Raw genomic sequence first — 13,307 nt, forward strand, 5'->3', positions numbered from 1 at the left:
AGGTGAAATGCAACAATGCTGCCTATAGGCCATTGAAGACAAATTTCAGAAAATGCAGCCTATCAGTCCACAAAGAACCATAGACATTGAGCTGGTTCCTCCTAAATTGATGGTCTGTTTTCTTTGGGACATGGGTTCACTGACAAGTTGGCCGCTTTGAAAGACTATGGGTGCTTGGGGGTTGCCACTTTGAAGTGAAATGCAACAATGCTGCCTATTGGCCATTGAAGACAAATTTCAGAAAACGTAGCCTATCAGTTCACGAGGAACCATAGACATTGAGCTGGTTCCTCCTAAATTGATGGCCTGCTTATTTTGGGATATGGGTTCACTGACAATTTGGCTGCTTTGAAAGACTATGGGTGCTTGGGAGTTGCCACTTTGGCGTGAAATGCAACAATGCTGCCTATTGGCCATTGAAGACAAATTTCAGAAAATGTAGCCTATCCGTTCACAAGGAACCATAGATGTTGAGCTGGTTCCTCCTAAATTGATGGTCTGCTTTCTTTGGGATATGGGTTCACGGACAAACTGGCCACTTTGAAAGACTATGGGTGCTTGGGGGTTGCCACTTTGAGGTGAAATGCAGCATTGTTGCCTATAGGCCATTGAAGACACATTTTTCAGGAAATGCAGCCTATCAGTTCACAAGGAACCATAGACGTTGAGCTGGTTCCTCCTAAATTGATGGCCTGCTTCTTTTGGGATATGGGTTCACTGACAAATTGGCCGCTTTGAAAGACTATGGGTGCTTGGGAGTTGCCACTTTGAGTTGAACTGCAAGAATTCTACCTATTTGGCTTTCGACTAATGGCTTTGCTTAGATCCAGGATGTCTAACACAGTCACTTTTTCATGCTGAAAACACAACTTAATGTTGCTTGATCTTGTCGTTTCCCCGTATTGCTCGTTGGGTATGAGATGTTTTTTGTGGTCGTGTTGTAATTAACCTTGTCCTCTGCTTGTGTTTGTGGCCTGCTGGTTCTAGTATAACCCCTTTCTAAATGACATTTCCTTTTTCCTAAAGGAAAAGTTGCACCAACGCCACGAATATATTCCACCACAGCTTTGCTTGGAACAAAAATGGCAACACTTTGGTCAACCTCATTTAGGTCAAATTTTGTGTCTAACCTCCAAACTCAAAACCAGTTTCTGTTTTTGTATCCAACCATCAAACCTAAAACCAGCTCTGTTTTTGTGTCCGATTTCCAAACTCAAAAGCAGTTCTGTTTTTGTATCTAAATTCCAAACCCAAAACCAGTTCTGGTTTTGTATCCAACTTCCAAACCCAAAACCAGCTCTGTTTTTGTGTCCAATTTCCAAACTCAAAACCACTTCTGTTTATGTATCCATCTTCCAAACCCAAAACTAGTTTGAATTTAACTATGCTTAGAGACGGGGCCTTAGGGAATAGAAAAATCAAGGATAGCGGCCATAGATTAGTTTGGATCAGTACAAGATCATTGAACATTATCATTTGATGACTCCTGGTATCTACCATCTCTCCTTAGGTTGATCCCACCATTAAACCAACTGGATCTTCTTCGGAACCTGAAGAGCAAATCTGGACTAACATTCAGGTCAGATGTTGGGAGATGGGAATTTGGGCTTCTTTATTATTTATGAAGGATTTTTCATATGCCTTTTAGACGTTCGTGTTTTTCCAACCAATATGTTACTTCTAGAATGTATTTATTCTTTTATATGATGTTTTATATGGTGGCCTGGACATAGCATGTAAAAAACTGAACTGGAAATGTCATAGTTAATATAGATCTCATGATCCATTAACCAAGACAGTTGCCCAAATCCTTTGACTGACATAAACAATTTTAACAAACAAATTTTAGTAAACATAAAACAAATTATAAGAAAAAATGTAACAATTAAAAAATAAATTCATAAAATTTTAGTTCCTTTTTTTTAGCTTCTTTCATACATTTTATTGAGCTCCTTTAATGTGTTTTATTTTTATTTCCTTTTTACATTGTAGCTGCAATATTAAAGTTTATTGACAGACTTTTTTGGGGGGGCGTTAGCCCCCACTTTAGGTTTTTAGCTGAGAATAATTGCTCCCTCTAGGTCTTTTGGTGACCATTGTCAAATGATGGAACATCTGCAATTTTAGAGTGGTCACCAGAATAGGAGTCGAGGGGAAATCTTCTAATGTTGACAACTGTTCCAATGACTGCTAAGAGTGGATTTCCCCATTGGGAGAGATTTCTTCTCGCCCTGCTTTTGTGCCTCTAGTATGGGAATTGAATTGAAATCCTCCCTCATCAAGGGCCACAAACTGGATATTTTGTAGCTTTAGATCCCCTTATATTACCATATTGTATTTTGTATTGCTGCATGCTTTTAGATTGCTGTAAACCCCAGAGCAAATGCAGTCAAATATCCAATGGCTTTGTCCCATACCCAATGAGAGATCCTACTCGCCTAATTCAACCCTTCATGTATTTTTTCATTTTTATGTTTTTATGCTGTTTCCAGTCTCATGCACTATAAATCCACATACAACATTCTGTGAAATTCAAAATTTTTTCCATTAAAAAAGAAAAAAATAGCTGAAGGACTTGTCTACTTTAATATCAGTAAAATACTTGCTGTAGGCTACCGAATTTTCTGTCCTATGTGGATTGTCCTAGTCTGGGCATTAGCGGGAATACAATGATGGCTGCAGTGTTGTACCACAGATGGCTAAGAAAGAGACATGAGAAAATAATGTACATTTTTTATGTAAAAATTTACCTGGAGAAATCTGGGGCCTGCTTTTCCGACCTCTCCGTGCAAATGGCAGTTTTCTGGCTTTTAAAGTGGTTGTAAACCTAAGACATGAGAGATGAATAAAGCATATCCCTGTATAGTGTGTACTTGTCTCAATCCAGAGCACTAAGTGTCATTTCTGTCTGCTATCTCCTTCCTCTGCTGTCAGCATGAGTCACTTCTGACAAGTTTTCCTGACACCAAGGAAAAAATGGTGATGGGAGAGCAGGGGTGGACTGACCATTTGGGCACTTGGGCACTGGGTCAATAGGGGGCCCCATGAGATGCCCCTAGTACCTTTCATAGGCTTTTTTGGGTGTGGGTGACGACACAGGGCCCCATGATCCCTTATTGCCCGGGGGCCCCATGAGTTGTCAGTCTGCCCCTGCGGGAGTGAGGGACCTCCAGCAGATTGACAGCCTCAGCTCTGTACCTGTGAGCTATGTGAAGGGGGGGTGTCTCCTCCCTCCAATCAGTTCTCTCAGAGCTCTCCTCACTGTGGATTGTAACTTCAGCTCCCCACCCCCTTTTTTCTGACCTCTAGAAAAGCTTTCTAAATTCAGCAGGCTGATCAGATGTAGAGAAGAAAAGATTGCAGATAAACAGGTACATCTTATGTAGAAGGATTTGCTTCATCTCTGTGTATCGCCTGAGGACAGTCACTGCACTGGTTACAGTTCAAGGACAAATGCGCGGACCAGGAAAGTCAAAGCGTGCAGTCCTTATCTGAACTCTAGGAATGATCTGTATTGCATACTTGCATAGTTCCAGCTTGGCACAATCTCACACCTGATGGGCCACTGAAAATCGCTGTAGTAGTCAGCGCTACTCCTGTAATCTGCACACTGACCACTTGGTTGCTTGCTCAGCACTGCCCCATTCACAGAACACCTTGAATGCATTTATTTTTTAATGCAAGGCATTCTCTGATTGATCGAGGTGGGGAGGAGGGGTGGTGCTGCCACCTTGATCTCCACCTCGTCCAATCAGAGAATGCGTTGTATATATTAAAGTCGCTGTCCCCATGCTCTCATTGGTTGTCTTCCAGTAGAGAGAGAAGGAGACAGGCCGAATGGAGGCATCGGTGTGGAGGCTTTGTGTGTAGCCGGGCATTTGCTGCTGCTTTTCCTAGGATGCCTATTATCGGAGGTGGAGGCTGCACACTGCTGCCCTGAGGACTGAGCCGGCTGAGCCCAAAACCTGGAGTGCTGTCCTCCTTTTACCAGCCTGATTTTAAAGCGCACTGGGCAATTAGGGTGTGCCCAGGCACCTCCGGCACACCCCATGTGCATGCCTATGACTGTAGTAGTGCTGACTACTACAGCGATTTTTAGCTTCCCCAGCAGTCCGTCAGGTACAAGTAATGCATACTTACACTGTGCCAGCCTGGACCAATGTAACGATGCAATCAAGATCATATCTGGAGTTCAGCTTTAATTATTTATTATTTTATTTATTTCAGGTACTTATATAGCGCCGCCAATTTACGCAGCACTTTACATATATATTGTACATTCACATCAGTCCCTAACCCTCAAGGGGCGTACAATCTAATGTCCCTAACCCTCAAGGGGCGTACAATCTAAGGTCCCTAACCCTCAAGGGGTGTACAATCTAAGGACCTAACCCTTAAGGGGCGTACAATCTAAGGTCCCTAACCCTCAAGGGGCGTACAATCTAAGGTCCCTAACCCTCAAGGGGCGTACAATCTAAGGTCCCTAACCCTCAAGGGGCGTACAATCTAAGGTCCCTAACCCTCAAGGGGCGTACAATCTAAGGTCCCTAACCCTCAAGGGGCGTACAATCTAAGGTCCCTAACCCTCAAGGGGCGTACAATCTAAGGTCCCTAACCCTCAAGGGGCGTACAATCTAAGGTCCCTAACCCTCAAGGGGCGTACAATCTAAGGTCCCTAACCCTCAAGGGGCGTACAATCTAAGGTCCCTAACCCTCAAGGGGCGTACAATCTAAGGTCCCTAACCCTCAAGGGGCGTACAATCTAAGGTCACTAACCCTCAAGGGGTGTACAATCTTAGGTCCCTAACCCTCAAGGGGCGTACAATCTAAGGTCCCTAACTCACATTCATACATACACATACTAGGGACAATTTAGACAGGAGCCAATTAACCTACCAGCATGTCTTTGGAGTGTGGGAGGAAACTGGAGTACCCGGAGGAAACCCACGCAGGCAGAGGAAGAAAATGCAAACTGCAGGCAGGAGGTGCCATGGCTGGGATTTGAACCAACGACCCGAGTACTGCCAGGCGGAAGTGCTAACCAGTTAGCCACTGTGCTGCCAATTTAGCCACTGTGCTGCCCAAGACATGTACTGTCATTTATTTCCCCTGAAACCGTCAATGGGTGACAATGCCACTTTTCATCTGGAGTCTGAGGAGGTTCATTACATGACCATGTAATAATAACATTGGCAAAAAAAAAAGTAAATACATTGTTGTCATTCCACATATAAGCACATAGGGCGTCATGCTGCGCCCTGCATTAACCCCGTTGCCCTCCTGAGCATGTACCCCCTTCCTGACCAGGCCATTTTTTTTCGTAACGGCGCTGCGTTACTTTTACTGAAAATTGCGCGGTCATGCAACGCTGCACCCAAATGAAATTTACATATTTTTTTCCCAGGAATTGAGCTTTCTTTCTGTGGTATTTGATCGTCTGTGCGTTTTTTTTATTTTTTGCGCTATAAGCAAAAAAAAGACCTACAATTTTGAGAAAAAAACCCAATATTTTTGACTTTTTGCTATTAAACGTGTCCGGTAAAAAAATTAAAAAAAAAAAAAATTTTGTCATAAATTTAGGCCAAAATGTATTCTGCTCCATGTCTTTGCTAAAAAAAAAAATCCCAATACGTGTAAATTTATTTATTTACGTGAAAGTTATAGCGTTTACAAATGGCGGTATAGATTTTTTTTTCTACTAGTAATGGCGGCAATCAGCGGCTTTTAGCGGGACTGCAGCGGACATTCTGACACGGGGGGGAAATTAACTTGGTGTCACTGACATCCCCAGTGACACCAATACAGTGATCAGTGCTAAAAAAAAAAAGCACTGGCACTGTACTAATGGCACTGGGCAGGAAGGGGTTAATGTGAGGAGTGATCAAAGGGTTAACTGTGTGCTGGGAGTGTTTAACTAGGGGGCGGTGTGCTTCACTGTAAGCACTCTGATGGGAATGGCTGTACTGTGCAGTGTGCCCAAGCTGAAAGGGAGGAAGATTGTAATCAAAACTATCTTCCTCCCCGTCAGAGATGCTCGGTAATCACTGGGCGACAGCGGGTAATTACCTGGTGATTGACATCCACGGCCGCGGGTGGGGCGCGCGTGCGTCTCGCTCGCACTCCCTGCCCGCAAAATGCAGAATGACGTATATATACATGATTCTGCACACAGGTGCCGCCCTGTAGCAGTATAGCTGACCAGGCGCTACAACGCACCAAAGTGGGCTACCTGTACGCAGCCCTGAGGTGGACGCACATGCATCTGCTAGTGGCTCCGTACGCATTGCAGATACAATTTGGTACGGTTTTTGCTCCATGATGTGTACAGGCTCTTAAAGTATGTTCACAGCGGGATACGTGCTGATTGGATTGTATCATCGATGACATCATATGTTGTCCTCTTCATTGCCAGAGCACAAAAAAACGGTTTCTAAAACGCTTGTGTTACGTGTTTTCTGGTGCTTCCATTGAACTCTGTGGGGCCAAGAATGCGCCATTTACCCCCCCTCCCCCCCAAAAAAAGGATTATTTGTTCCCGGGGCAAAATGGTGCCGAGCTTTGAATGGGCGACACTGAAGATAATTGTTTTTCTCACATTAAGGGTTATCCCATTTCAGGACGGTAAATGATCAGATTTTCATGTATAGGTGGAGCTTCCTCCGTAAACTTGGACATGCTCGGCATTGTAGAGTAGGAATTGGCGCAGGCTGTAGTTTTTCTCGTGTTTTTAATATTAACATTTTTCGGTCGGTGAATATTCATGACGGGGTCACTGACCATCTATCAATAATAAATATGTCCCTGCTTTGTATTCCCCCTGAAGGCCCGGCTAGTAGGCCTCAGCCTGGAATCTAATCAATAATTAAACATGGCGACACTTCAACCCCCCCACAACCCCTCCGCCAACGCAGTCAGACGCGGCTTTTGCTGTGTAAATGTAAGCCTGTTCTCGGCTGCCGAGGCGATCGGTATGCAGTTTCCACGGTTACGGGTGAATGCGGTTGCTGTAGCAACGCCTCCCTCTCCGTCGGTGATTCATCCCTCCCGATGGATGTGAGGTGAAGTTTGAAGAGTCATAATAGAGGCCCCCTCTGTCTTGTGTGAAAAGAGAGTGCGTTGTCAAAGGGGGAGACATTTTGGACGCTGCCGATGGACTCGGGAAATGGAATGGAACAAGACGGCGGCCATATTGTTTACATCATGTGCTGAGGAAGGAAACGCCGTTTGTATGTCCTATAGAAGTCAGAGAACCTGGTTGCCATGGGTGATGCGGGCAGTTCTTCCTTAGACACTTAAAGAATCCTCTGAGCCTCATTTATCATCGTGTTTGAGGAAACGCTTTCTTTCTTATACCATCCTCAATCAGAAAAAGGAGCGATTGGATCTGATTGGTTGCTATAGACAACATGAAGTTCCATTGCCACTTTGACCAGTGAAGCCCTATATCAGACCCAAGGTATGTGGAACTCTCCAAGCTTGACCTAAATGGTTGCCTTTTGCCATGGTTGTCGTTATTAATCATGGACGCATTTGGAAGGACAGACATTTTTGTCTATAAAGGGGTTCTCTGCTGAAAACTAGAACCGTTCCTCAAAATGGTGACGAAAGACAAATACATTCTATGGCTCATGAACACCAGATGCTTCCGGTTTCTTAGGCCTCATTGACACTGGCACCTTCAAACCTATATTTAGAGGATGCCCTTGCCCATGGGCAACCAAACCGGACAACAGAATGTACTCTCCAGCGCTCCGGGGATCAATTGCCAAAGGAAAGCCAGGGGAACCAGGATCAAAGTGGCCTATGGATAGCGTATCGGAGATGCAGCCCTCCTCAGATGGGGAAATCAACAACTGGAAAAGAGCAAACAGGAGGTGCAAACCCCTCGTGCATTATCCAAGGTTTATTAAAAAGTGAAAAAAGAGCGAAAACATAGTCACAAACATAGCATGTATGTAAAGCTTTGTAAGAAGGTAGAGATGGCCATAACAATGGCAGGGTGTCCGACTGTCATTGTGGTTGGCTTGCTGACGCGTTTCAGGAACGAGTCCCTTTCCTCAGAGCTAGTGTCTAGCTTTGAGGAAAGGGACTCTTCTTACAAAGCCTTGCTCATGGGCCATCCAGCTGCCGGGCATCCCTCCTGGCGTTTGTCGCGTGCCAGGGTGGGACAGGTGCAGCATCCAGCCCCACATCAGGCAAGCTGTCTGTGGCGGGCAGGATTAAATGCTGTACATAATGGTACCAACGTTTCGGGCCTTGTGCATTCAGGGGTGAAGGTCCAGAACGCAGAAGAGAAAGGGGCCTAAAGGAAAGCTTCTAAACACAGATATGGGAGGTAATAAAGTTATAAGGCTTCTTTCACACTGTGTCATGTGACATCAGGCGTTACGCAACTGCGCATTGTTGCGCTACATGCACAGGGAAGCTCTTTTGTTTCATTGTTCTGCCCTGTACGCAACAAATGATTGGGGTGCCATCAATAACCAATGGCAGGACAAGCGTGAAATGCATTTTTTGCACATTTCATAGATGCGATTTGCAGGAAAACTGCATGCAATCCCGTGCTCCTGCGGTGTGAATGCAACCTCGTACTTCCCAGATGACTTCTCCTGCGTTTAAAAAAGGGTAAAGGCAGGAGTGCCAATTTGAATGAGGCCTGAGAAGTCAAGGGGTGAGGCTGGTTAGTAGTTAGAGGCAATAGAGAGGGTTAAATCGGTGTCAGCGGTAAGGACCATGAAGGGGTCCCTGTTTACTGCAGCAACATCACAAACTATCCAATATTTATCAATTTAGTGAACATGGCAGGTCTTTGTGGATTTTACCTTTCATCCGGTATTCATAGTACAGTATTCGATGTCCAGTGTTATGCCAGAAATTGAAGTTCAATGGTTTTTTTTTTAATGTCCAAAGGTCGAAAATGGCCTACACACCAAAAGTAAGATCTTAAATCTCTTTTACTGATGTATTAAGTGTATAAGCATACAAGGCGAAGACCAGCACATGAGTCTGGTATTGTTGTACCCGGTCATACTCAAGGACTCTTTTCCAGGATGAGAACATATGGGAAAACCCTCTAATGTTTCAGTTATTCTGTCCTAAAAATGTCAAACCTCTTTCATGTCCGGGATGAGAACATATAAGACAACTCTCAAAAGCATCATGCTTATTCGGGCCTAAAAACTTCAAACCTCCTTCATGTCCAGGAGGAGAACATATAAGAGAACCCTCAAAACCATCATGCTTATTCGGGCCTAAAAACTTCAAACCTCCTTCATGTCCAGGAGGAGAACATATAAGAGAACCCTCAAAACCATCATGCTTATTCGGGCCTAAAAACTTCAAACCTCCTTCGTGTCCAGGAGGAGAACATATAAGAGAACCCTCAAAACCATCATGCTTATTCGGGCCTAAAAACTTCAAACCTCCTTCGTGTCCAGGAGGAGAACATATAAGAGAACCCTCAAAAGCGTCATGCTTATTCGGGCCTAAAAACTTCAAACCTCCTTCATGTCCAGGAGCAGAACATATAAGACAACCCTCAAGCTTATGAAAGTTTGACATTTGCTCCCTATTTTAGTGACACTTCAACTTGATAGCATTGAGAGGCCACCTGAGGTCTGACAGTTGCTGTCTTGTCAACTGCCTGATCCCACGCGCCATCTCCCAGTTTCATAATATTTTTACAAGCACGTGTAGAAGAGCATTGTTTCCTTACCACCTACACCCAAAGGACCATTAGGGAAGACCTTTCTGAGGTTGGGTTTGACATGCTTTGTATTTCTCTGGATGCGCAAAAAGTAACACCTGACTGACTTTGACTGCTCAAGCATTCGATTGTTTACATTAGCCCCATTGGCATCAGAAAAGGGAGGTTTACTTTCTTTTATTTGATACTTTTACATACCCTGAGATGCTGGTTGACCTTCTGTGTGAGATGAGGCAGTTTCTAAAGGAGTCCACTGTCTTCAAGCAGACAAAAATAATAGCTGAATGAGGGGCAACAATTAATTTCTCATAAGCTGGCCCCCATAATTATCAGTTAAGACTGGGGGAAATATACAAGCCTAGTCATGATTGGTTCTTATTACTTGTATATTCGGTAAACGAAAAGGGTACATTTGAATTGTCCATTTTGGTGTAGCTTACCAGGCTATTTGTGTAGGAGGATATTGAGTTTTGAGGCCTCACTTTACCTTCCTGCCACGTGCCTGGCTTGCTTCTACTAATGCCTGCAGCCCAGGCCCACGACAGCCTTGTATTAACAAAGACTGCGTCATCTTTCATTGCATTGCAGCTAACATGATATCGCTTTTGTTTTAAGGAAGGAGCAACAGACCGAGCCTCCTCCCAGGTTGGTATCCTAAAGCGTCGCTTAACTGTGGTAACCTAAACTCACACCCACCCATCTCTTTTGCTGTGTGTGCTTCATCTAATCTTCCCTTGATCATTGAAAATCCATCTGTTTTATAACATTTTAAGTTTTTCATTTAATCTCCCTAACACGAAAGGGCAGCTGTTGCTGTAAAGGATGGCATTTTGTGGTCTTAGGTCAGCTCGTTGGGAACAAACGCTGTTCCCTATGGTCCTTGATGTTGTAGTAATTGGCCTTCTTAAGTTTTAGGAAGCTCCTTTGTCCAAGTGCATCTTCTCCTAACATGGACAACATGGAGGCCTCATGGACATCCCTGCTGGGCTCTTGAAAAAAGAGGATCAAAAGCAATAGCTGTTCTCCCTGCCCTTTGCCACCAACCTTATTGTCTCATTTGTTCACCAAATGGTTATGGTGGCCACTAAGATCATTAAACCTAAAAAGGTGGTGATGTCACTGGGTCTCCTCTGTATGGGTTTTCACAAAATTGTTGCCTTGATGTATGTTCTTCTATAAACTAAGCCCACAAAATGGCTCCTTCAATTAATATAAGTTTTTTTTTTTCTTCAAGTCCAGCTAGAACTCATGAGAAGTTGAGGAAGGGTTAGAACTTCTCCATTTTATTGATGAGTTGACTGAATCTCTTCAACTGGGACAAAGTCAGCAGTAAAAGCTTGAACGTTTCCTCAGTATGCTAAAAGTGTTCATTTGTCTGTCCAGTGTAGATTCCTGTGTCCCTCACTGGGAAGATGCCCTCTCATTTCTGTCCTTCCACTTATCACAATACCAAAGTCAACAGAGTTATTTCCATGAGATACAAATAGCATCAGTTGCACGCTATATGGATAAATACCCATACAATATAGAGTGCTGTGGTGGACTGGAGGGATGGCACCTTCCACCATTTGGATCTGTAGAAATTTCCACCAGTCAGCCATTCTTCTAGAATAATTGTTTATTATTAAGAGATGAATAAACCTAACAAATAATTCTGGATCACACAGGAACCCCTTTCAAGGCACAGTACCTCAAGAAAGGGGCTCTACGTGTTCCCAAAGCATTTGTTGGTGAGATATATCTCATTGATGTCTAATTATTCTACAAAAAATGTACACTGGTGGAAATTTATACAGGTCTTGCCATGGGAGACACAAGCATCAATAAAACAACTATTTATTAGACATGCAAAAAGCTTAGATTTTGATAGCTATCTATGTTGCAGCTGGGGAAATTTCCCTTTAATTCCTGTCTTAATGATACCCTGTGTCAGGAAGTGGCTGGTTGTCCCCAGAACAGGAAGGGGAATCTTTACCAGATGGCACACATGAGTGAGAGCCTGATAGAGGTTCTAACCTTTCCCAGAACAGAAGAAAATAGTTGGGCTGTTGTTTGGCTTTCAGAGTCTTGTGATTCATCAGTAACTATGATGTCATATTCTTCTTATCACTTATCAGTCTTTTGTGTCATTGCCACCTGTGTCAGCTTCAACAAACCTTCAAATCTCCTGCATGTCTTCATTTATAACTGCATTAAACAGCCTCTTCCATCTTCCATTTTCTGATATTGTAGAGTGTCTGGTTAAAGGGGAACTTAGCATAGTGTGGAAATTAGGAGTGCCTTCCAACTTCTAGGAGCCAGTACTTGGTGTCTGCTTCCCCTGGGTGCTGAAAGTTTCCAGTGATGTCCATGACCAAGACACCTAGAGGTACAGGACAGAGACTTGAACCAATGTTTCAAAGGTCAGGAAGTCCAGAGTTTATTTGCACTATATAGTTGACTTCATCTTCACTTCAAAAGGCACCTCCTCAATGGTTTGTGTGGAGATGCCCTTTACTTGATGATGGAAGTTTGTTTTAGAGAAATAATAAAGGATTATTCAATTAATGAGCTATATGGTACCTGGATTCGGGGGTTACTACTGAGACAGGCTAGGTTTGGCAGAGGGTTTTTTTTTGGTCATGTGACTACTTGATGTATTTGTAGCATGTAGTACCTTATCACACCTGTAGGTGGCATTGTTTCAGATTAGTTATAGGTACACTTACCTTGGAGAATAATCCAAGGGTATCCACTGATTTCTAAGAATACACGTTTCTTGGCTTTCATTGACCTTGGCATTTTTGGAAGGGCTAATGAGACAAATAGGCTACCAACACACGTCTGCAATAGTTTTTTTTTTTTTTTTTGGACCTACAGCCTTTTTTTTTCTTCAGCAAAGTATGTCACATCGTATGGATGGTCCATGTCTATAGGTTGTGGTGCATTGGCCCAGGTGTATTGAGTGCCTTTCCAAATTATGTACTTGTTCCATGTCAGTAACTGGCCAAGAAGTGTTTTGCGGTCCCCAAAATGGCCCTTTATTTCTACCCTTAGGGGGCCCTTTAATGTTGATCTGAGTGTCTCCAGGACTGAAGTAGTAGTCAACAGCCATGGTCTACATAAATCAAACACCGACAGTTACCATAGTCACATTATTGGCTCTGTTCCTTGTGTCTGGTTTTATCAAAAGTCGAAACTTACCTTCATTTCAATATCGTTTTTTTTTTTATGATGTAGAATTTTATAGGGAAAATTATAGGAATGTTACTGTGATCCAAAAACTGGTGCTTTGCATATGTGAAGTCAACACCAATGGTTATAAAGGAGTCTTTATTTCTTGTAGTTCATTAAACAAGCCACGAGGGAGCAGCATTGCTCTTATTTGTGCAAGTTCAACCAATGAACCTCCAGGGGGCGACACTGTTCCTATCTGTGCCAGTTCATTAAATGAGCCACCAGGAGGTAACAGTTCCTATTTGTGCTGAGCCTACTAGACGTAAGGGAGCAATAAAAATAAGAAGCCACGTTATTAACAGAGAAAATGAGAATGGGACCAGCCAGGTGTTTCTCCAACCTGAGCTGGTAAAATGAATCCTGAACTCTGGTTGTTTTGTGTGAT

General features: G+C 43.4%; 1 protein-coding gene across 14 annotated transcripts in view; it reads left to right on the top strand.

The window, feature by feature from the left end:
- KCNQ2 (potassium voltage-gated channel subfamily Q member 2) overlaps window positions 1-13,307 on the top strand; it is a 97,079-nt gene that overhangs the window by 54,947 nt on the left and 28,825 nt on the right. For 7 of the 14 annotated variants that reach the window (XM_089663386.1, XM_089663397.1, XM_089663398.1 and 4 more), the window contains 2 exons: window positions 1,511-1,579; window positions 10,322-10,351. In XM_089663386.1, coding sequence (XP_089519512.1) covers window positions 1,511-1,579; window positions 10,322-10,351 — 99 coding nt within the window. The remainder of the gene's footprint in view (window positions 1-1,510; window positions 1,580-10,321; window positions 10,352-13,307) is intronic. The other 7 variants (XM_089663384.1, XM_089663393.1, XM_089663385.1 and 4 more) reach the window with 1 other exon arrangement.

Source organism: Staurois parvus, unplaced genomic scaffold (assembly GCF_062004578.1).
Source record: "Staurois parvus isolate SC_StPar_1 unplaced genomic scaffold, SC_StPar_1.0 ptg001677l, whole genome shotgun sequence".
Classification (NCBI taxonomy): domain Eukaryota; kingdom Metazoa; phylum Chordata; class Amphibia; order Anura; family Ranidae; genus Staurois; species Staurois parvus.